A 26,240-nucleotide genomic window follows, 5' to 3' on the forward strand; every position below is an offset into this window, starting at 1 on the left:
ACTTACAATTATCCTTGATGTATGAAATATATCAAAATAGCTCACAATGATGATTTATATGTATTTCTAAATATTGAAAGCCTTTCTTCCTGCGGAAGATTTTTAATGCAAGGCTAAAAATAAGCAATTTTCATGTGAAATGGACATGACATCAATTCTAACGCACATTCAATAGGACATTGGTGATGGTGCGAAGAAAAGGTTTCACAACACTTTACAATTTGTTACTTTTTACTTTTTAAGTATGTATATGAGAAAAATAACAAACATGGGTCTGTACTGTAAACAAGGATATCTCAGCCCTGTAGGAGTTTGGCTGGCCAGCACTCGGAAAACGTAGTACAGACCACCCAGACTTTTATACTCGGGTTGAGAGATCCCTGTCCATGTAACAGGCCCATGTTAGATTCTGATCTCTTCCAGGCAACCATGGGATCACCTTGTGAAGTATGTGAGAAAATAACATCTTGATACCAGTAACAGAGGGCAATTAAAATCGTGTGAGGGCAATTAAAATCAAGTAATACTGAATACATTAATCAACCTCATTTTCAAAAGACATGATTTTCTACAAAGAAAACATACATGTACGTGTAATTAACATGTGACCAGATTTCAACACAATATTTATGGAATGTTGAAATACTTGTTAAAAGGGACAATACTGAAAACTGCCTCATTATAAAAATGAATATCAAGAGGGCAGAATAATCTACCCCTGTCATATGTAACAGTACAAAAAAAAACAAAAACAAAAAACAGGCCCATGTCCTCCTCCTTCCCGAGGACCTTCAGGTGAAATAGAAAGAACTTTACATGCTCCGTTGAAAATTTAGTATTAAAGCTAACAATGAGTCGTGTACTGGTATACATGTATATCTGGCAGAATTAGACTATATGTGACACTCCACTTTATAAAGAAAAGTTTGTTGATGAAATAGTAAGAAGGTTATGGTCTAGATAAATAAACGTTGATGTCCAGTCACCCATGACATTTCATAATATTGAAAGTACTGTTGGCATATAAAAATCATTAACCCTGGTAGAGTTCATTTATCTTACCTTGAAAAAATACAAAACTTTAAACAAATTCATCGGAAACAATTTCATAAATTTGAATCCAAACAGATATGAAATAAAATAACATGTATTTGTGTTATATAATAGTCTTACTGTATACCTTGGTATCAAAACTGGCCAACTAAACCATGTTGACAGTTATATTATAATTAAGTTTTGATCTGATGTAAAGGAAATGAAATCACTTCTACGATTTATCACAATCTCTTTGTAAAAACACTGATACAATAAAGCACTTAATAAAGGCACAGGGACCTGGCACCTATTCTCTACCTTGATGGCCTGCATATATGTTATAAATATCTTATAATACACATATAAATGGAATTTTTGCCAAGTCCCTGTGTTTGAACATATATCTGTAAATATATATACCGGTAGATATGTGGGACAAGAGCCACATCCCACATTTATATTGTGTTAAATATAATGCCGGTATCAAGCACCACTTTTACATTTGTAATTGCGTTGTTTGCAAACAACCATGAACAGAAATATTGGTGAAGTATATTTTCTTAATACAGCAGATTAAATTGTGAATCATTTTTAGAAAGAAATAGTCATATTTTATACACTGGTAGGTACTGTCTCAAACTCTACATTATTATCTGTTTCTATAGAAAATTAACTCCCCTTCAATCTCTTTAAGCTTTTTGTAATAAAAAATTTTGATCAATGTTAAAAGGATGTTAGGTCCCCAGCTACTACATTTCAACATGTTTTAGTGTAAAGAATCATTTCTAGATCACTTCCCGGTCGTTACAAATGGATTTATTAAGGTCCCCTGGGGCCCATTGCATGTAAATTCTCTTTAGTTTACCATGGTTTTTATTTCTTTTATATATATATATTTTTTTTTTTTTTTTTACTTTCATAATTTTCTTATGCCACCTGGCATATCATTATAACATCCACTTCCGTAGGTCTCTTGTGATCCTGCATGGTATAATTTTCAAATTATAACATTTGTTTGCAAAGAAATAATAAATAAAGTTGAATTATTTTTGTGGATGTATGCAAATGTCAAAATCTGAATTACAATGTATACCTTCTTCTTTATGGAACAAGCACTGTAGGCTATCTTAACATTTCACATCTAAACGTATAAGAATTTCAATAAAGGGGCATAACTCTAAACAAAAATCATGGAAATGCTAAATAAATTATAAGATGTTTATGATGTTTCACAGGGATGTGTTGTACTTGATGGACCGACAAATACTTTTTTACAATCTCTATCTATGTTGAATGGGCTATAGTTATATTGTAAGGACTGAATGAAAATTAACTTCTGTCACACACACTCAGATTAAAGCATATACACCCAAGCATATCCTGGATTAAGATCACGTAGGGACCGTCATGGAATTCTGTAATATCTTTCCTGCCATGATTTTCTGTTCCGCCTTGAGGCGTTTGTAGTCACCCCTCAGGAATATAACTCCTATCACAGCAGCTGTGGTCCCGTAACATAACATAAATATAATTGGATCTGAAATAGAGACAGTTCCTATTAAAAGATGTTACAAACAAAGAATAAGCAACATCAAATAATAATTTTCCATTGTTTTTACGCAGAGTGTGGCTCTCTGATTGGAGATTTTTTTTCTTACCTCTATGAAAAAAATCCGAAAATGGCACGAAAAATGTGACGTCACAATACGGCCAAAGAATCCCTGATAAGATCAGTTAAATTGTACATAAAATGTGTTTTAATTTTGAAAATCAATTTCCAAAATTAATTATAAGATCATTTAAATTGTACATAAAACATGTTTTAATTTTGAAAATCAATTTCAAAAATTAATTACAAGCATTGATGTCAATTATTTATTAGTTTCATAGTAGGTAAAAAAAATGTTTGCAAACCGATTTATTATACTGATACAGATCTGAGAAATACATGTATCTATAAACCAAGGCTTTTGTTTAGATGGCAATGAAACCAAATGCTACCCAAGTGAATTAAGATGTGAAAGCTATGGCAACATACTTTCATTATAATAGTACACAAGAATAACTGCATGACCCAGGATTTGACTTGGCAAATAATTTGTAGTTGATGATATTCTGGTTCCTTATCTGAACGGAAAGTGCTTTTGTAACATATACCCATCTTCAATCTAAAGTTCAGCGCAAGATTTTCTAAATACTTGATTGCATTAATCAACCTGACATCCATCAATCTCGTCTGTATTTTCCGTTAAATAATATATAAATCGACAACACATCCCTTCAACATCTATGTGTAATCCAATATCTTTTGGATCATCTTTTACAGAAAACCGTGACCTTTACCAAAAAATATCTGAGAAACTTTACACTGCTCATCTCTCGTGTTGCTTGTCAAATGACAACTAGTTCGGTAACAAACTTTATCCCTCTCTTATATTGCTTGGCAACAAGCCCCGCCTCTTGCCTGATTAGCTTGACGGAATCCCCATAGTGCAGGAGTGCTTTAGTTCACAAGGGTTTTTGAGTTCCAAGACTATTACACTGGACTAAAAGCTAGGCAAAGTCGAGGGATATAATCAAATTAACCTGTTACTTTTATATACCGTATAGAGTAAATGACAATCCAACAAGTATATTTGTTCAATTCGAACGGCTTTGGTTAATGAAGCAATAATGCTCAGACGTTGACCAAACTTTGTTTATGACATGACATTCCATCTCCCCAAAACATACGAGTATGCAATTCTTACTGTACAGTTAGAAAATTTGTATCAAACAATTGGACACCACTTAAATTTGAGGCCTCTAGGCTTCATGCAGGATAAATATGGTAGTTATTCCAGGATTCATTGGAGGTATTCTTTAATTGAGGACAGAAAATGTATGCTTTAAAATATCACTGACCTGTCCAGTCCTGAGGAGTAAAATTGTCATCATCTGCTCCACAGCCTACAACAGGTATTTGTACGTAATTCTAAATGTTACTCATTTCTCTGGTGATAATACGAAATAATGTGGGAACTATCAATATCAGTAATACTATTTTATAAATTCTCAAAGATTTAAATAAATACTACCTTTATTAATAACATAGACTTTGTTATCTTCAGATAATACAAGCTGCTGTATCACAAAGTCATAATTAAAACAGAACTTTTTTTTATCAGGTGAATTACTGTAAACATACTTATTTTAGCGTATTCAAATTTTAGTGCAAAAGTTAAAAAGGATTAGCAAAATGATGACTAAGAGTGTCAACAATGCTTTCCCTATAAAACATTGTAGATAAACTACCATTAGCCCAATCAAAATTTAGTGAAATTCTTCCAGTGCGAAAAAATCGCTAAAATAAGATTACCACTAAAATATGTACAGTCCTTGTAACTGGATTAAAATGTCTCATGTTTCATAAAGTGACCACAATGATCAAGAATATTGATTACATACCAACTACACAACTTGAATATGACTTTTCAGTGGCTGGGAGAGGCTGGGCTAGAACCTGGGATACCAATATCATAACAATTCCCTGTATTTGTCTGTAATACAAAAGAACATACTGGTACAGTATACACTTATTTATGACACAGAACACATTTTTACACATCAAATACTGACACAGTACACATCAAATGCTGACATAGTACACACATAATACTGACGAAGTACACATCAAATACTGACAATGTACACATTAAATACTGACATAGTAAACATCAAATACTGACATAGTACACACTTAATACTGACAAAGTACACATCAAATACTGACATAATTGTAATACCTACAAATAATGACATAAATGTAATACCTATCACTTCAGCTTACCCAGAGACAACCAGCAGACCAGAACTTGTTGCCTCGGCAACAGGATACGTGATCTCTACTGCCATTTCCAGGCTGATGGGATACAGGGCGAATCCAAACATTCCAAACAAACAAATGGAGGCTGCTACCAATGCTTCTTGGTCTCTCAAGCGTGAAACCTGGTGAAATACACAAATACAGCTCAATGGTGATGAAGTTATTTAATCTTTTACAAAACATCTTTTTATCGAATGCTGAATTGTGTCAGATACAAATAACTCCTACTTAAATGAACTCAACTTCTTAAGTTGGCCTGTTAGAACAGTATTTTAGTCACATGTGAAATGTTACTCTCAAAAAATCTAACAGCACAGCTTATCAGGTAAAACATATAAATCAACATATCTACCTGTAGATCAATGGGCTTACCTCCATAAAACCTACGGCGAATACAATGGCCAATGCATACGACACCTTGACAACCTCCTCAAACCTCTTTGTCTTGTCCACATAGATACCAGAAATGATCGCACCAAACAGGCCACCTGCTATCATCAGAGCCCCGCAAATCCCTGAGAAGTTCTGCAAGAACACAAAAGATATATCAGGCATCGCAGGTACCTGTGAGAGGTTCTGCAAGAGAACACAAAGCATATATCTTGGTATCACAGGTCCTTGGGAAGTTCTGTAAGGACACAGAACATATATCGGAGGCATCACATGCCCCTGAAAAGTTCTGCAAGAGAACACAAAGCATATATCTGTGCATCACAGGTCCGTGGGAAGTTCTGCAAGGACACAGAACATTATATTATATTGGGGCATCACAGGTCCCTGGTAAGTTCTGCATGAACACAAAACATATATCTGGGCAACAGGTCACTGGGACGTTCTGCATGAACACAAAACATATATCTGGGCAACAGGTCACTGGGACGTTCTGCATGAACACAAAACATATATCTGGGCATCTCAGGCCCCGAGGAAGTTCTAAAAGATCACAGAACATATCTGGGCATAATAAGGTCCCTGCAATGTTCTAGAAGAGCACAGAGTATGAGATAATATAGCAGGGCTCCACAGGTGTCCTGAAAGATCCTGCAAGAACACACACGATGTGACGGTGGTGTTCTCAAACTTTGCAGTATAATACTAGCTGCACGTAGGCTATCACATAAATGTTTACTTCATAACAAATGTACCTCAGTCAAAACAGCGAGCTGGTTGGAAAGTTTACTTCATTAATACAATATATGTAAAAGAACAGAAAAAGAAAATTCCTATCAAGTACCCTGACAGGAATCGAAAACCCATGTCTCCGTTGTCTACTCTACCAATATGCAACTGAGTCAAAGAAGCAAGCTCTGTCAACATAGTGACACAGACTGTATTTAACACCATATACAATCCACACTGACCTGCTTCTCTTACATTCAACTTTACTCACCATGTTTTATCTATAACTAAGAAATTTATACGAAAACCTAAAAGCTATCCGAGAAGATATGGTATCTGTTTACTACCAAACTTACATTGGAATATCCTCGCGGTACTACCAAACTTACATTGGAATATCCGTGCTGTACTACCAAAATTACATTGGAATATCCTCGCGGTACTACCAAACTTACATTGGAATATCCTCGCAATACTACCAAACTTACATTGGAATATCCTCGCAATACTACCAAACTTACATTGGAATATCCGCGCAATACTATTAAACTTACATTGGAATATCCTCGCGGTACTTCCAAACTTACATTGGAATATCCTCGCGGTACTACCAAACTTACATTGGAATATCCTCGCGGTACTACCAAACTTACATTGGAATATCCTCACGGTACTACCAAACTTACATTGGAATATCCTCGCGGTGCTACCAAACTTACATTGGAATATCCTCGCGGTACTACCAAACTTACATTGGAATATCCTCGCGATGCTACCAAACCTACATTGGAATATCCTCGCGGTACTACCAAACTTACATTGGAATATCCTCGCGGTACTACCAAACTTACATTGGAATATCCTCGCAGTACTACCAAACTTACATTGGAATATCCTCGCGGTACTACCAAACTTAGATTGGAATATCCTCGCGGTACTACCAAACTTACATTGGAATATCCTCGCAGTACTACTAAACTTACATTGGAATATCCTCGCGGACAGAGTATCTGATCAAGGAATGATGTAAAGGCGGTAAAAATGGCGAGTCCTGCTCCAAACAGAAAGTTCAGTATCCAGTAGTTCTTGTTTTTTGCCATCTGAAACATGATATTTAATACATGATTTATAAATCATTGCATATAAATATTTTTTCGGTTTCCTGGGGCCTGTTCATCTGTTTTAAATGTAATATTTCAGGCAGATATCTTGATTGACCTGCAGGCCTTGAAAGTCTTTGTCAAGGCTTGTATGACAACAACATGAAATCACCAAGTCCTACCTTGTTTCATTAATGAACAATTCTGGTCCAACCAGTCCAATCATTTGGACCACGGAAATATAAACTAAAACAACCCCAGACTCTCAAATGCTAATGAAGGGAGGTAACTAAGGTCCAAACTAACGTAAAATATTGAAAATGATTTAGAATGATATTTCTTCATGATTGGAAAAATCCAACATGGATATAGTATAATACAAATGAAAAAATATCTGAAATATGTGACATTCTTAGTATAACATATTTTTAAATTTCATGTCTTTCAGCGATTTATTTTTCAAGCATGTACAATGCATTGTACATGCATTGATTGTAATCAAGTGGCTCAACGGAAATAATTTTAACTAAACATTAAAACTTCTATAATCAGAACCATTCAAGTTTTCCCACATCAAACTTCAAATAATAAGATAATTTTACCTAATTGGGAAACTTCAACAAGTGAGATTGGGAAACTTAAACAATTCGAGATTTTCCCACATCAGTGAACTTTAGCAATAAGATCAATTTACCACAGCTGGCATTGACCAACTTAAATTGTTGAAATGTTCTTTCATCACCTGATCAATCATTTACAATATCTTTTTAAATCAATCTATCAAAAGATTTTTGGTGTATTTATCTGATTAATCTGCCACGGAGATGATACAGTTCTATATTTGTAGAACTATCAATAAACTTAATTTACCCTGAGAAACCTGACCACACATATCTGGAAGGAAAATTATACATATTTTCAAGTGAGTAAGTAAACAGTTGGTAAATCAAAGTATTTCTTTACCTTTTTGAATCCCTGGACGAATGGCTGTGAAGCCTCGTCAGCACTGGCCGACGGTGGTGTTGGGGGAACTGAGCTACAAACTCCAAACGTAGTCATCAACATCACTAGTAAGGCAGGCCCTGTCACTATCCACAGCTATAGGGGATACAATACAACATCAGTTTTATCTGTACTTTATAAGTTCCATGTTATGGGTGTTATAACACTGATAAAAGTAGTTATGTAATGGGTGTTATAGCACTGATAACAGGGTATTCACGTGTTGGGTGTTATGACACTGATAACAAGGTATTTATGTGTTGGGTGTTATAACACTGATAACAGGATATTTATGTGTTGGGTGTTATAACACTGATAACAGGGTATTAATGTGTTGGGTGTTATAACACTGATAACAGGGTATTTATGTTTTGGGTGTTATAACACTGATAACAGGGTATTTATGTTTTGGGTGTTATAACACTGATAACAGGGTATTTATGTGTTGGGTGTTATAACACTGATAACAGGGTATTTATGTGTTGGGTGTTATAACACTGATAACAGGGTATTCTCGTGTTGGATGTTATAACACTGATAACAGGATATTTATGTGTTGGGTGTTATAACACTGATAACAGTAGTTATGTAAATAGAGGTTACACAACGAGTGGTTGTTGGATATGGAATTTATTTCACACGAGTAAGTTATTTTTTAAAAGTTACAAAAGACACGAGCTTTAGCCAGTGTTTTTTGCAACTTTAAAAAAATAACTTACGAGTGTGAAATAAATTCCATATCCAACAATTTTGAGTCGTGTGACCTGTTTCTACCACAATAATATCGGCTTGAATCAAAGGGAAACGTGGCCAAGTATAATTTCGCATATGCAAATAAAGTGTACCGGTGACGTCCGGGACCCGGTGATGTGACGTCATTTGATTATTGATGACGTCAATAACAATTGCAGCTTGGGTCAAAGTTCACCGTGTTAGCCAATCGAAATGCGTACAGAGTTTATACCACGTGTGGTATAAACAGATTGTTAATCAACAGCTGTAATGATTAACTGATGGTCTGAGAGTTGAATAACACAGGGTATTGTGGTAGAATGGGTGTTATGTCACTAATAACAGTAGTTATGTAATGGGTGTTATAACACTGATAACAGGGTATTTATGTGTTGGGTGTTATAACACCGATAACAGGGTATTCAAGTGTTGGGTGTTGTAACACTGATAACAGGGTATTTATGTGTTGGGTGTTATAACACTGATAACAGGGTATTTATGTGTTGGAAGTTATGACACTGATAACTAGTGCTGGGAATCGCCATGATATTGAAGATCGATTATCGGGCTGTCAAGATCGATCGATAATCGATTATCGGCTGGAAATGGTTTTTAATTAGGTCCGACCACGTGTTAAATAAATTCTGGAAAGTCCGGATTCCGTCATATATTAGCAAATTAGTATAGCCTTGTACAAAACGCTGCACCGACCACGATTACGTAAGGTAGCTACAACGCTTGAATGCCGGCGTGGTTCAAGCGAGACATAACAAGAACAAGCGAAATGGATGTTTTATTTTGGTTTATTGAAAATAAAAGCATTCATAACAACAGTACGTATCTGAATAACTTCAGCCATTCAAATAAGAAACATATGAAACGATCTATTCATAGCCAAATTTCACAATCGATCTTTTAAGTGCAAAATCGATTATCAAATCGATCTTGGGTCCAACTCGATTTAATCGATGTTTCCGGTTATCGGTACACCACTACTGATAACAGGGTATTCACGTGTTGGGAGTTATGACACTGATAACAGGGTATTTATGTGTTGGATATTAAGACACTGATAACAGGGTATTCACGTGTTGGGTGTTATGACACTGATAACAGGGTATTCACGTGTTGGGTGTTAAGACACTGATAACAGGGTATTTATGTGTTGGGTGTTATAACACTGATAACAGGGTATTTATGTGTTGGGTGTTATAACACTGATAACAGGGTATTTATGTGTTGGGTGTTATAACACTGATAACAGGGTATTTATGTGTTGGGTGTTATAACACTGATAACAGGGTTGCTATGTGTTGGGTGTTATATCACTAATAACAGGGTTGCTATGTGATGTGTGTTATAACACTGATATCAGGACATTTTGTTTAAATGAGTGTTAAGACACAGATAAAATGGTACCTGTATTAGTGTTGATATGTACTTACCGCTATTGGTATCTCCTGTTTGTTACAGCCATTCACAATAGCCGGGATTAAGACGTTTGTGACGAGAATCCCCAGTGGATTTGCTGTGAAAAGATCAACATACAATACAGTATATATACAGATCAAATTAGGCAATAACTGTAGCAATTTTGTATGGCTTTGACAGGTTTCCATGAAAAATAAATCTATGTATCAAGTCTTTATAATTAATTTTCCATTGTTTGTACGCAGAATGCGGCTTTCTGATTGGTTGAGATTTTTTTTCATACCACTATGAAAAAAATTCCGAGAATGGCACGAAAAATGTGACATCACAATACGACAATTGACGTTGCATATTGATTTGAGAAAAAGAATCCCATATAAAACCAGTAAAATTGCACATAAAACAAGTTTTAAATTAGAAAATTATTTTCAAAAATTAATTATAAGCGTTGATGTCAATTATTTTTTAGTTTCATAGGGGTATGAAAAAAAATTGTTTGCAAACGCGGATTCATACAGTTTGCAAACGAAATTTTTTTAAATGAAAGTTATATTTCATTATTGGAAGTCTCTGCAATTTTCAAGCAAGAAAGAAACTTTGGAACAAGTTTCATATAAAATCTTTTTAAGGCATAAATGAACCAAGTCCTGTTGTAAGGTCAACTTCACCACACAAATACAGTGTATGTATCCTATATATATATATTCATCATACATAAATTCATCATTAATAATAGAAAGTACAAAAACTTACAGTACATAAATTCCCCATTCAAATATTCATTGTACAAAATTCACATTATTTCACAATTCACATAGATCTATTTGTGGTTCACTGCAACCCTCAAAATATTCAGGTGATAGAGTTTTACAATGTCTAACACAGAAGCCCTTACCCATGGAGGTAAGTAAGTATGTCTAACACAGAAGCCCTTACCCATGGAGGTAAGTATGTCTAACACAGAAGCCCTTACCCATGGAGGTAAGTAAGTATGTCTAACACAGAAGCCCTTACCCATGTAGGTAAGTAAGTATGTCTAACACAGAAGCCCTTACCCATGGCGGTAAGTATGTCTAACACAGAAGCCCTTACCCATGGCGGTAAGTATGTCTAACACAGAAGCCCTTACCCATGGAGGTAAGTATGTCTAACACAGAAGCCCTTACCCATGGAGGTTAGTAAGTATGTCTAACACAGAAGCCCTTACCCATGGAGGTAAGTAAGTCTAACACAGAAGCCCTTACCCATGGCGGTAAGTATGTATGTCTAACACAGAAGGCCTTACCCATGGAGGTAAGTATGTCTAACACAGAAGCCCTTACCCATGGCGGTAAGTATGTCTAACACAGAAGCCCTTACCCATGGCGGTAAGTAAGTCTAACACAGAAGCCCTTACCCATGGCGGTAAGTATGTCTAACACAGAAGCCCTTACCCATGGTGGTAAATATGTCTAACACAGAAGCCCTTACCCATGGAGGTAAGTAAGTATGTCTAACACAGAAGCCCTTACCCATGGAGGTAAGTAAGTATGTCTAACACAGAAGCCCTTACCCATGGAGGAAAGTAAGTATGACTAACACAGAAGCCCTTACCCATGGCGGTAAGTATGTCTAACACAGAAGCCCTTACCCATGGTGGTAAGTAAGTAAGTCTAACACAGAAGCCCTTACCCATGGAGGTAGGTATGTCTAACACAGAAGCCCTTACCCATGGCGGTAAGTATGTCTAACACAGAAGCCCTTACCCATGGAGGTTAGTAAGTATGTTTAACACAGAAGCCCTTACCCATGGCGGTAAGTTTGTCTAACACAGAAGCCCTTATCCATGGAGGTAAGTAAGTATGTCTAACACAGAAGCCCTTACCCATGGCGGTAAGTATGTCTAACACAGAAGCCCTTACCCATGGAGGTAAGTATGTCTAACACAGAAGCCCTTACCCATGGAGGTAAGTATGTATGTCTAACACAGAAGCCCTTACCCATGGAGGTAAGTATGTCTAACACAGGAGCCCTTACCCATGGCGGTAAGTTTGTCTAACACAGAAGCCCTTACCCATGGCGATAAGTATGTATGTCTAACACAGAAGCCCTCACCCATGGCGGTAAGTATGTCTAACACAGAAGCCCTTACCCATGGCGGTAAGTTTGTCTAACACAGAAGCCCTTACCCATGGCGGTAAGTTTGTCTAACACAGAAGCCCTTACCCATGGCGGTAAGTATGTCTAACACAGGAGCCCTTACCCATGGAGGTAAGTATGTCTAACACAGAAGCCCTTACCCATGGAGGTAAGTATGTCTAACACAGAAGCCCTTACCCATGGCGGTAAGTATGTCTAACACAGAAGCCCTTACCCATGGAGGTAAGTATGTAAGTCTAACACAGAAGCCCTTACCCATGGAGGTAAGTATGTCTAACATAGAAGCCCTTACCCATGGAGGTAAGTATGTCTAACACAGAAGCCCTTACCCATGGCGGTAAGTATGTCTAACACAGAAGCCCTTACCCATGGAGGTATGTATGTCTAACACAGAAGCCCTTACCCATGGCGGTAAGTATGTCTAACACAGAAGCCCTTACCCATGGAGGTAAGTATGTCTAACACAGAAGCCCTTACCCATGGTGGTAAGTATGTCTAACACAGAAGCCCTTACCCATGGAGGTAAGTATGACTAACACAGAAGCCCTTACCCATGGCGGTAAGTATGTCTAACACAGAAGCCCTTACCCATGGAGGTTAGTATGTCTAACACAGAAGCCCTTACCCATGGTGGTAAGTAAGTATGTCTAACACAGAAGCCCTTACCCATGGCGGTAAGTATGTCTAACACAGGAGCCCTTACCCATGGTGGTAAGTATGTCTAACACAGAAGCCCTTACCCATGGCGGTAAGTATGTCTAACACAGAAGTCCTTACCCATGGAGGTAAGTATGTCTAACACAGAAGCCCTTACCCATGGCGGTAAGTATGTCTAACACAGAAGCCCTTACCCATGGCGGTAAGTATGTATGTCTAACACAGAAGCCCTTACCCATGGCGGTAAGTATGTCTAACACAGGAGCCCTTACCCATGGTGGTAAGTATGTCTAACACAGAAGCCCTTACCCATGGCGGTAAGTATGTCTAACACAGAAGTCCTTACCCATGGAGGTAAGTATGTCTAACACAGAAGCCCTTACCCATGGCGGTAAGTATGTCTAACACAGAAGCCCTTACCCATGGAGGTAAGTATGTCTAACACAGAAGCCCTTACCCATGGCGGTAAGTATGTCTAACACAGAAGCCCTTACCCATGGAGGTTAGTAAGTATGTCTAACACAGAAGCCCTTACCCATGGCGGTATGTATGTCTAACACAGAAGCCCTTACCCATGGAGGTAAGTATGTCTAACACAGAAGCCCTTACCCATGGAGGTAAGTATGTAAGTCTAACACAGAAGCCCTTACCCATGGCGGTAAGTAAGTATGTCTAACACAGAAGCCCTTACCCATGGCGGTAAGTATGTCTAACACAGAAGCCCTTACCCATGGAGGTAAGTAAGTATGTCTAACACAGAAGCCCTTACCCATGGTGGTAAGTAAGTAAGTCTAACACAGAAGCCCTTACCCATGGTGGTAAGTAAGTATGTCTAACACAGAAGCCCTTACCCATGGCAGTAAGTAAGTATGTCTAACACAGAAGCCCTTACCCATGGCGGTAAGTATGTCTAACACAGAAGCCCTTACCCATGGAGGTAAGTAAGTATGTCTAACACAGAAGCCCTTAGCCATGGAGGTAAGTAAGTATGTCTAACACAGAAGCCCTTACCCATGGAGGTAAGTAAGTCTAACACAGAAGCCCTTACCCATGGAGGTAAGTAAGTATGTCTAACACAGAAGCCCTTACCCATGGAGGTAAGTAAGTATGTCTAACACAGAAGCCCTTAGCCATGGAGGTAAGTAAGTATGTCTAACACAGAAGCCCTTACCCATGGAGGTAAGTAAGTCTAACACAGAAGCCCTTACCCATGGAGGTAAGTAAGTATGTCTAACACAGAAGCCCTTACCCATGGAGGTAAGTATGTCTAACACAGAAGCCCTTACCCATGGAGGTAAGTATGTATGTCTAACACAGAAGCCCTTACCCATGGTGGTAAGTAAGTTAGTCTAACACAGAAGCCCTTACCCATGGTGGTAAGTAAGTATGTCTAACACAGAAGCCCTTACCCATGGCGGTAAGTATGTCTAACACAGGAGCCCTTACCCATGGTGGTAAGTAAGTATGTCTAACACAGAAGCCCTTACCCATGGAGGTAAGTATGTCTAACACAGAAGCCCTTACCAATGGTGGTAAGTAAGTATGTCTAACACAGAAGCCCTTACCCATGGCGGTAAGTATGTCTAACACAGGAGCCCTTACCCATGGTGGTAAGTAAGTATGTCTAACACAGAAGCCCTTACCCATGGAGGTAAGTATGTCTAACACAGAAGTCCTTACCCATGGAGGTTAGTAAGTATGTCTAACACAGAAGCCCTTACCCATGGCGGTAAGTATGTCTAACACAGAAGCCCTTACCCATGGTGGTAAGTAAGTATGTCTAACACAGAAGCCCTTACCCATGGCGGTAAGTATGTCTAACACAGAAGCCCTTACCCATGGCGGTAAGTATGTCTAACACAGAAGCCCTTACCCATGGAGGTAAGTAAGTATGTCTAACACAGAAGCCCTTACCCATGGAGGTAAGTATGTCTAACACAGAAGCCCTTACCCATGGAGGTAAGTAAGTATGTCTAACACAGGAGCCCTTACCCATGGAGGTAAGTAAGTATGTCTAACACAGAAGCCCTTACCCATGGAGGTAAGTAAGTATGTCTAACACAGAAGCCCTTACCCATGGAGGTAAGTAAGTATGTCTAACACAGAAGCCCTTACCCATGGAGGTAAGTAAGTATGTCTAACACAGAAGCCCTTACCCATGGCGGTAAGTTTGTCTAACACAGAAGCCCTTACCCATGGAGGTAAGTAAGTCTAACACAGAAGCCCTTACCCATGGAGGTTAGCATGTTGGCAGTTGCTCTCTGGTTTTCTGGGAACCATAAAGCCGCCAGTTTGGTTGGGGCAAACATAACAAATGGTTGGGCACATGCTGCTAGGATCTGACCAACCAAGAGTACAGCAAATTTAGAGTCATCCGGGATAAAGTCAAAGGTACTGAAGTTACGAAGCAGTGACCCGATACCATTCAGCCATGCTGCTGTCAATAGCTGAAATATAGACAGGCATAATTATTAACAACCAAATTGGGTACTAGTTTAAATTTTGTAAATACAGGCATGATTAATTACCAACCAAATAGCTTTTCTTTGATTTCCAATTCATTTAATATTTAACGACAGTTTTGCTATATTTTCTCTACTTTAACTACATCAGTATGTTGTAATTGAAACACTACTTTGAAGTAAGTTTAATTTTGACGACCTAAACTTTATTCAAACGAAGTAATGTCCCTTTAATATAAGGTAGAGTTTAATGATGATCACTATTTCAATATAACGGAGTGTTTAATGATGATCTGTATTTTAATATAACATAGTGTATAATGATGATCTGTATTTTAATATAACATAGTGTATAATGATGATCTGTATTTTAATATAACATAGTGTATAATGATGATCTGTATTTTAATATAACATAGTGTATAATGATGATCTGTATTTTAATATAACATAGTGTATAATGATGATCTGTACAGAAAATGGGGAAAAAAGAAAGAAAGATCTCTGGATAGAATTTACCACTTAAAACCATGATACACGAAAGGAGGCATTGGAAATGAATATTTCTCTTTAATTTGCAAAAACTAATCAACAAAGCATATTTCTCCATTAACATTACCAGACTGTAAGGTCAGAACATATTTTGATACTTACACTGGCTCTCAGACCAAAGGTATCCAGAATCCATGAAGCTGTCAGTCCAAAAGGAATAGAGGCAATGAGAAATACTAAAGATAGTATATTTACTTGGAAAGAATTTATCTTGTAGTAAACAGCTGTCAGGTCGGCTATTGGAGAAAATGTTATCCATACCTGGAACAAAATAGATAGTGTTAAATGGTGAGAAATACCTGAAGAGGAGGTCATGGAAGGAATGATTGCTCTATCATTACTGGTCAGTATACTCCAACAATGTTAGAGGTTTTACACGGCGAGATACTTTTGACAGGCAAAATCATATCCGATAGAAAAAGAGCCGACCAGCGGCCTCTTATGTTATAGGAGTACTGGTCAGTAGTGATGGCTGAGTCAGGTACAGTTATTATAAATGTTATAAGATGTAAAATAAAAACCATAGAATGTCTTCAAATATAACTTATAGGATTAGACCTGCAGATCGATGCCAAAACAAATATTTTGTTTGGAAGATGGCTGACTACTTATATATAATTGTATTTAGGGGTTACAATTTAATTTAATTTATTTAATTATTCATTCATTCATTTATTTCTTATCATCATTACCATTTTGCTTTTGCAATAAACCATTGCAATGAAAGAAAAAAATGCACATAAATAGTCAGAACCTTATATGCCTCAATCTTCAATAAGTATTTTTATGGTTAATATTGAAAATATAATTAGCATTTGATTTAATTTCTAATGGACTTAATGACAATGCTGAGAAGTCGAATAAAGGTGATGTTTCTATAATATTTTAAATTTAATAACCATTTCACCGCAGATTCAGAGTACAACATTCATTTATCGTTTCTGCTTATCATACCAAGCTTATTTTTAACTTCGTTTATCATTTCATTCCGTTTCTCGTTCTATATTTCATGAATACATACCTAACCGACTTACGGTGCCATATAGATTTATCTAAATTTCTCAATTACTTCTGTTCTATTATAACCCAGCCTACACTCACACTATCGGCCATGGGTGTGACACCGGGTTTGGACATTCCTCAATATACAGGGAGCTATATATCGAGTGTCGTTTCGGCCAGGCAACTGGGAACACAGGCGTTTGAAGTTCTGACTGTAAACTGATATATAATACCATATAAAAAATAAGGGTATTTTCTTTTTTTATAGTAGATACTCTTATTTTTTATATGGTATTTTATCTCAGTTTACTGTCAGAACTTCAGACGCCTGTGGAACTTCAAACCCCTGTGCTGGGAACAGGCCTATCGGTACATGTCTACAACATTACTTACCATGGCATTTGACAAATTCAGGATGCTGACAACGACGAGAATGAACCATCGCGATTTGTAAGTCCTGTACTCTGACGGCGTGCTAGACGAGGAAGAGAAATCAGAAGATATTACAGTTCGTTCATTGATAGTGGTGGACTGTCCACCACCCGTCGGCGCCATTTTGTCCTGCTAATGATCATGTGACAGGCTGTATAATATTAAAGATACTGAACACGTATTTTGTTCATTTTGCAAAATGCTGTCTTTATACATATATCTATTTTTGGTTGCTTCATTAATCTGATAGCAAAAAAGGACTCAGAAATAAATTGATAATATATTAACAGCAATAGTATAACTAAACTAATAAATATGTATAAGTCTGATCAATCAGAGTTACTTCCCCTTGTTGCAATATGGTAGGCCAAGCTATTCGAAATAGGTCACGCACAACTTAGTGATGCATAGGTCTACCTAATATTAATAACTAAGTATTCCAGAAGATTTAAAAGCGGAAGGTTAACAAATTCAAGAATAGCAAAATGATGTGCATGATCGCTTAGACGGCCATCTTGAATATGAAATCAAGCTCACAAATTCTATCTTACATAACTAGAATCATAACAAAAAAATATGCTAAATTTTATCGGACTCATTTAAGAGTTCTTAAGAAATAGTGGCCAGTAGCAATCTTCAAATGCATAAAAATGGCCGCTGACGGCCATCTTGAATATCCGATCCTGATAATCTTATGTGGTATGCCTATAACTATAGGACCTGTAATATGGACCTTGATATAGTGCTTGTAGTGAGCGTGGCCATGTAGTTCCAAGAAGAGACTGTTGATAGTTCTTGCAAAAATTAGAGGTAACAATTAAAAGTTGTCTAAGGACCAAGAAAGCGATTGAAAAATCGGTTTTTTATGGCAAGTCAGGTTGACATCGGAACACGCACTAGATTATATTCATGTGTATCATTAGATTAACACTATTACATATGTTAGATATGGGATAGGGATGTTCCACCCGAGGGGTCACAAAATATTGTAGAACCAGAGGCTCTGCCTAAAATGATATAATGAATAGCCTTGTCCAAGTCGATTTGGACAAAATTGTTTTCGTAGTGGGGGTTGGGTCTGCCCATCTTATCGTATATGTGGTGTTGGGGTCAGGGGAAACTCGGGTAGGGGGCGATTTAATGCAGGTAATTAGACATCATAGTGCTTAAGTATTTTAGAGCATCCGCTCTGCTGTATGGTTACACAAGCCCGATGTCCCTCTGGCCCGTACACAAGACTTAATTGGACATCATGACATGTGCCGGGACCAGGGGAAATCCAGACTAATAATTACACATGTTACATGTATACATACCTAATGTCCATCGGCCCCATCATTGCTGTAGTTTTGGTCGCTTATCACCGGGAACATCTGATCACTGCCGATAAGGAAACATAAAGGAATAGACATTCAATCAATAAGTTTCAAAGCAACGCGGAATTAGGGGAATCCCCAAGTACTTTGCACATTTATTGTGTCGACCCGAGGACACGGTTATTTGTTTACCAAACATTTTTTATGTTAGCTTAGATCAGTACTATGATGTAATCTAATCCCCCGTATTCACGATTACGATAGCTAGGGGCTTGGGTTACGTTACTTTGTGGTAGTTTTTTTTTTCAATATGAAACTTGCCTGCCGTATTTATAAACATATATCAAACCTTTAAAGGGTCCCGTGTCAGTCACGACTTGCCTAGTTTCATAAATATGTAGTTCGAATTACGGTTAAAGTTATTTACAATATTGTACTTTTCGTCCGCTTCGTTCAAGATTTTAGCGGCGTACAAGATTTCAGCGCATTGCAAATCAGCGAAGTATTATTTGGTGCATTCGCATCGATTGTAGAAAACATATATATACTGTACTGCATTGTAGGTGCATACCATAGACTAGAACTGAACTAGAACCCCTTAATTTCGACCAATCAAAAAAAAATTGTTTCCATAGTAACGGTTCCGGAAACACCCGATGTGTCAAGTTATAGGCAATGAGTTACACCTCTTGACCAAGTTTGAATAAAATTGATCCCATGGCTAATGAGCTATTGGTCATTACACAACTCTGTCTACAGTGACCTGGTTACCATGGCAACAAAATATATGATCAAAACAATTGCATGCTTAACTAAATATTGTCCTTAACATTCCAGTGTAGTTTCATTTAAATTGGTTTAACAAGTTTTGAGGACTGGTATAGACAAAATATCTCGCCATAGGATTTATTTTAGTTACAATGACAAACAAATGACATTTATTGTTTTCTTATTGCGCCATTGTGACTGCCATCCCTCAAAACCCTTATATTCCAATTTTCAGCTTAATCAGACAATATCTCAATTCTGACCATTCAGAAGCCTCCATTATGTTTCCAAACTAACGTTTCTGGAAACACACCACTGTGTCTCAAATTAAAGACATTAATAAATTACACCACTTGACGAGGTTTGAACAAGGTCTGTTTCATTTGGTGACTAGTACTGTAAGGTCTGTTTCACTTAATGCGTCCGTGGCCTTAAATTTTTACCTTTACCTCCATGTTTAAATACCCCAATGTACATACGAAATACTAACTGTTTCCAAGGTAATTAGCCGTTAACACAAGGACTGTTTTACTTTAGGGCATCAAGGGCCATAATATGTCAAGGGTCATAACTCCGGTAAAGATATATATGGAACCTATAATGTACAAAGTTTCGTTAAAACCCATGCATAATCATGGGAGGAATAGATATATGGTACAAAATCGTGTATACATACAGACAGATACGCTGATTGCAGTATACCCAGCCATCCATCTTTAGCCGCGTTCTCGGGAATTAACAATACCGCTATACAATTCGGCCGGATAACGCAGTACCGTAATTACATTTCGGTTTTTAAATTATAATCAATAATATGTAAGTTAACCAGACATGGCTTTTGCCAAACTCGAAACGGTCAAACCATGTGTTGTCATGATGTTTACTAAGAACTTATATGATATATAGCCCCGATATGCTTCGGGGCGCAATCGATATCACGCGATCTAGGTTGAACACCCTGATGCAATCGGAAACCGCCGGTGTAACGTTGAAAATGGACCCCCGTGGAAAATGGAACCCGGTTCCATTTTCAACGTTGAAAATGGAACCGGGATGCCGTGGAAAACTGACCCTCCTGTTGAAAATGGACCCCATCAGGTCTCTCTTTTCCACGTGTAGCCTGTTGAAAACGGAACCCGTTGAAAAGTGAGCCACATGTACATGTTTCTCTGAATAATAGCACTGTTATAAGTAACAAGTCTGTATACAATTAAACAAGCATACAATTTTGATCGATATTGATTAACAATTCGATCTTTGGTGACCCATATAATGACCTTTGGTATATCTTCAAACTGTTGTATAATATGCATATAAAATGTATACAATATTGATCAATATCGGTAAAACATTTGACCTTTGACCTTTGGTGACCCATATAATGACCTTTGGTATATCTTCAAACTGTAATAGGATATGCATATAAAATGTACAAAATATTGATCAACATTTCACCTATGACCTTTGGTGACCCATATAATGACCTTTGGTATAACTTATCACTGTTATCAGATATGCATATGACATGCAAACGATATTGATCGACATTGGTTGATAATTTGACCTTTGACCTTTGGTGACCCATATAATAACCTTTGGTATATCTTCAAACGGTAATAGGATATGCATACAAAATGTATACAATATTGATCAACATTGATTAACAATTTGACATGTGACCTTTGGTGACCGGTATAATGACCTTTGCTATAAATTATGACTTATATAAGTTATGCATATATGTAACATGTACAAGATATTGATCGACATTGATTGACGATGTGACCTGTGACCTTTGATAACCTATGTGTCTTTTCATGGATATAATACGCAACAACAACTTGGAATTGAAAGAAAACAATCGCAATATGAATTTCGTGGTGTGAAACGTAAACCTAGAATAAAAAGAATGATCATGTCGCGAATTACAGCAGATGCACCAGAGGAGGATGTAATCAATTCGGTTGTTTCCTACGCGGCAAACAGAGGTGTCAAAGTAACATTCATGCGTATTCTGAAATATTGGAACGACATAGAACACCCCACGTACACGGCGAAACTGAATATTCTTGAACAAGACTATGCGTCAGCGACAGATCCCAACTTTTGGCCTGAAAATGTACTCATCCGTGAGTGGGAAGATCGTAAGAATAGATTCGAACAACAAAAATATTGATGGATGTAAATACAGGATACGTACAACTGCTATATTCGCTATGTTCCTTTTTGCTTGTGAAGCTACTTACATGGAATACAAGAGGTGTGATGTATGGGACACCTCTCTTGTCCGAAATTCTTCGAAATGTAGACATAGCCGTTGTTACCGAACACTGGTTGCCTCCTGAGCAATTAAATTTCTTGGAAAGTATTGACAGTAACTTCAGGTCGTTTGGAAGATCTGATAATCGCATACCAATTGATATTGAACAAAGATCGCATTTTCGTGGTTGTGGAGGTATAGCAGTTCTGTGGAGGAATCATCTAAAAGTAACGCCACTTCTTAGTGAAGGTAGTGATCGCGTGATAGTAGTAGCTGTACAGCTACACGATAAATCATTCCTGTATGTCATTGGAGCCCTTTTACCTTCTACGAACCGCCCATTGTATGAATATCAGGAAGCTCTTGAATGCGTGTCTGATTTGTTTGATCGTTATAGTGAACAAGGGCAAATTATCATACTTGGAGATTTGAACGCGCATATTTCAAAGAAATTCGGCGAAAAAAATCATGAGCGTGCCAATGAAAGGGGATTAATACTTGAAAACTTCATCCATGAGAAACAACTTTTATCTGCGAACTCACAAGACTGGTCTTTAGGATGTGACTTTACGTTTGTATCATACGACGGGCAACACCATTCTCTTATTGACCATATTTTGGTTGAAAGCAGTAAGTGTGACTTGGTGGCATCTTGTGAAACACATGATGATCACTTCCTCAACGTATCCGACCACCTACCTGTTACCATTGATTATGAAGCGGAATTATGTGTTACTAGAACGCATACAAACGCCCCTCGGACAGTTAACTGGAAAAAGGCTACATTTGAAGAGAAAACTAAATATGTGTCACAGTTAGACGAGAGCTTGAGCCATCTGCTAAATCTTCGTGATTCCAGTATCAATTTTGATCAGCTGGAAAGCATTGTTAAGTATATTGTAGCTACGATACGGGAGGCTGCTAACGCAAACCTACCAATAAAGAGATACCGCCCATTTCTTAAACCTTATTGGAATTACGGGCATGTTAAGGAATTACATAATGCTATGCGGCAACGTCGTGCAAATTGGTTGAAAGAAGGACGTCCAAGAGGACATAACTATGAATCGTACAAAGTATATAAAGAGTCAAAGCGCGAATTTAGAAAATCATTGGACGAAGCGCGGAAAACATATGAGGAAAAACAGATGGAGGAACTACAAGAGGCAGCCGAAATAGATATTGGAACATTCTACAAGGCGGTCAGGAAAAAGAAATGCCACAAATTTGCGTCAAATGAACTGCGTATCGAAAATGAGATCAGTCGCGATTCGGATACTAACAGGAAAGCATGGGCTGAACACTATAAAAACCTGGCGAAACCGGGTACGCAACCACATTTTGATGCTGATTTCAAAGAGGAAGTACAGCGTAACATCGGACAAATGTACATGAACAGTTTTAATAACCAGAACACTATATGCAAGAAAAACATTCGGTTTGATGAATTAACAAAAGCAATTGGCGATATGAAAAATGGGAAAGCAGGTGGTCATGATAGCATTATTGTGGAACATATTCGTTATGGAGGAACTGTGCTGAAGAAAGTCCTAGTCATTTTGTTTAACATTATTATTGATCTGGAGGATTATCCTAAACACTTCAAGAAGGGAATCGTCATTACACTATTCAAAGGTGGAAAGAAAGATCGTCTGGACATGCACAATTACAGAGACATTACGTTGACTCCTGTACTGCAAAAAATATTTGAAAAAATCATGTATCAGCGAATTTCAAAATACTGTTTAAAAGTTGGATTCCCAAACAAACTACAACAGGGATTTAGACCTCAATGTGGCAGTATCACCGCTGCATTCACTGCAAAAGAATCAATCTGCCATTTTTTGGAGCGCAATTCAAAAGTTTTCGCCGCGTTTCTGGACAACGCAAAAGCATTCAACAGTGTTTGGATAAATGGATTACTCGTGAAGGTATATCGATTAGGCATAAACGGTAAATTCTGGCGGATTCTGCATAATTCGTTTGCTGATGTGACTGCGTGCGTTCTTTACGACGGGGAAACGAGCGATGCGTACCCTATAGAGCAAGGGGTCGGTCAAGGACGCACGCTCTCTGCTTGGCTCTTCCTGGTTATGATTGACGATTTGGCGGTTAGATTGGAAGATTCAGGCCTTGGGTTACATGTGCAAAGTGTCCATATTCCGTGTGTCTTCCTAGCAGATGACACATTACTTCTAGCTGCGTCGATAAGAAGTCTACAGATGCAACTAGGCATTGTTCATGACTATGCAAAGCTATGGAGACTCAATTATAATTCAACAAAGTCGTCACTTATGCAGTTTTCAAACCGGAAACGACCGCAAAGTGAGCCTACGACATCGTGTTCCTTAGGAAATACCGCAATTGGATGGGTAACGTCAAAAGTGTACGCAGGAATAACTTTATGCCATAACCTTAAACCCGATTTGCAAATCGCGAGTTCGTGCAAGAAAGGTCGTAAAGCTGTTAATAGTCTTATTAGTGTCGGTATACATCAAAACGGAATGAATCCTTTAAAAAGTGTACGGATCATCAAATCAGTTGTCCTTCCAACTATATTGTATGGATGTGAGCTATGGGCAGATCCAACTAAATCATCTAGCAAAGAGCTCGAGCGAACACAGAGGTATGCAGCTAGAAGGTGTCAGGGTTTCGAAAAAACTTCATCTTCTGCAATAACAACAAGAGCGCTTGGACTTCCCGATGTTTGGTGCGAAGTCGAGAAACGAACATTATTCTTTTGGAATAAGGTGTGCAATGCTAGCACTGATTTCGTTTGGAAAACTTTATTCCTTATCCGGGTGAGTAACTTTATATTTGGAAAGAACCCTTTTTGTAGAACCAGTTTTATTCGGGACATATCAGACACCATGATACGATTTGGAATACACTCATTCTTCCTTGAATTCGTTCTTTCATCTTTGACATGCAACTCAAGACAGTGGAAACTCTTTGTTAAAAACGTTACCGAACAGTTTTATTTCAATGAGTGGTGCTATAAAAGTGAGAACAATTATCTACTGAAGTGCTATACTAGTATACACCCACACATTGGCCCAAATCCTCTTTGGGAATTGAGCTTGAAGTATCCAAACCTAACGTGGACAATAGCGGAATTAATAAAATTATCGTATAGGACAGAAGCCGAAAGAGTAACTTGTAAATTGTGTCGAAAAGAAACAGACAACATAGCAAAGCATTTTCTTGTGCAATGTCCATATCTATTCAGCAGTGGAGATGTGCTATTGGAGCATGTTGTTAACACACTGAAAGTTAGTGATTACGTTAAATTGGATTCGCTGGAAGAAGATGAGCAGTACTTGTTTCTGTTAGGAAGTAGAATGGTGATGGATATAGACGATAGTGAGTGGGAGAACTGCATCACTGGAGTTGCGCACTGCGTAGAACAGATGCTATTTGAAGTTAGCACTTTTCTTGAGGCATAAATTTCTGTGTTTGAGATACCGGTGACACTGAATTATGTAAATAATCTGAAACGCTTATAATGTAGCAATGTAACATGTATATATCATGTTTTCTTTACTTTATTCATGTTAATTAGTTCACTGATAAAAGACATGTAATCTCAAAATTGAGGAAATAAAGAATCTGTCTGTCTGTCTGTCTGTCTATGACCTTTGGTGACCCATATAATGACCTTTGGTATAACTTATCACTGTTATCAGATATGCATATGACATGCAAACGATATTGATCGACATTGGTTGATAATTTGACCTTTGACCTTTGGTGACCCATATAATAACCTTTGGTATATCTTCAAACGGTAATAGGATATGCATACAAAATGTATACAATATTGATCAACATTGATTAACAATTTGACATGTGACCTTTGGTGACCGGTATAATGACCTTTGCTATAAATTATGACTTATATAAGTTATGCATATATGTAACATGTACAAGATATTGATCGACATTGATTGACGATGTGACCTGTGACCTTTGATAACCTATATAATAGCCTTTGGTTTATAAGATATGCATATAAAATGTATACGATATTGATCGATATTTACCATTGACCTTGGTTGACCCATATAATGACCTTTCGTATAAATTCAAACAATAATAAGATAATCATGTATATTATATTCATCGACATGAATAAACAATTTCTCCTATTAAGCGTTCGTTTTTTTTGTTTGTTCGTTGTTTTGTTTTGTTTATTTTTTTTTTTGGGGGGGGGGGGGGGGGGGGGGGGTCGTAAACCGAGATCCGCTGTAACATTTGAATATGGAACCGGGGTCATTTTCAGCAAATGATATGCAAATGGGTCAGTATGTTGTGGTGTCCATTTTCAACGTTGAACATGGAACCGGTGTCATTTTCAGCAAATGATGT

The 26,240-nt window shown here is 37.5% G+C and overlaps 2 protein-coding genes across 3 annotated transcripts; one reads left to right on the forward strand and one right to left on the reverse strand.

Moving 5' to 3' along the window:
- Positions 1-1,916: 1,916 nt before the first annotated feature.
- LOC117339223 (solute carrier family 49 member A3-like) lies at positions 1,917-19,059 on the reverse strand. 2 transcript variants are annotated; one of them, XM_033900698.1, is made up of 12 exons: positions 18,845-19,059; positions 17,490-17,571; positions 16,197-16,355; positions 15,311-15,527; positions 10,299-10,381; positions 8,083-8,217; positions 7,003-7,119; positions 5,273-5,425; positions 4,865-5,022; positions 4,483-4,574; positions 3,940-3,984; positions 1,917-2,572 (listed from the first exon to the last, which is right to left on the reverse strand). In XM_033900698.1, exons 1-12 carry the CDS (start codon positions 18,865-18,867, stop codon positions 2,427-2,429), a joined length of 1,410 nt encoding a protein of 469 aa, XP_033756589.1. In that variant the 5' UTR covers positions 18,868-19,059; the 3' UTR covers positions 1,917-2,426. The 2 variants fall into 2 exon arrangements, with proteins under 2 accessions (XP_033756589.1, XP_033756588.1); XM_033900697.1 differs by lacking the exon at positions 18,845-19,059 and having other exon boundaries at positions 17,490-17,680.
- Positions 19,060-21,527: 2,468 nt separating this feature from the next.
- LOC117338904 lies at positions 21,528-25,318 on the forward strand. The gene is made up of 3 exons (XM_033900268.1): positions 21,528-21,756; positions 21,921-24,498; positions 25,102-25,318. The coding sequence occupies exons 1-3, from the start codon at positions 21,528-21,530 to the stop codon at positions 25,316-25,318; spliced, it is 3,024 nt and encodes a 1,007-aa protein (XP_033756159.1).
- The last annotated feature ends 922 nt before the right edge of the window (positions 25,319-26,240 follow it).

Source organism: Pecten maximus, chromosome 12 (assembly GCF_902652985.1).
Source record: "Pecten maximus chromosome 12, xPecMax1.1, whole genome shotgun sequence".
Classification (NCBI taxonomy): domain Eukaryota; kingdom Metazoa; phylum Mollusca; class Bivalvia; order Pectinida; family Pectinidae; genus Pecten; species Pecten maximus.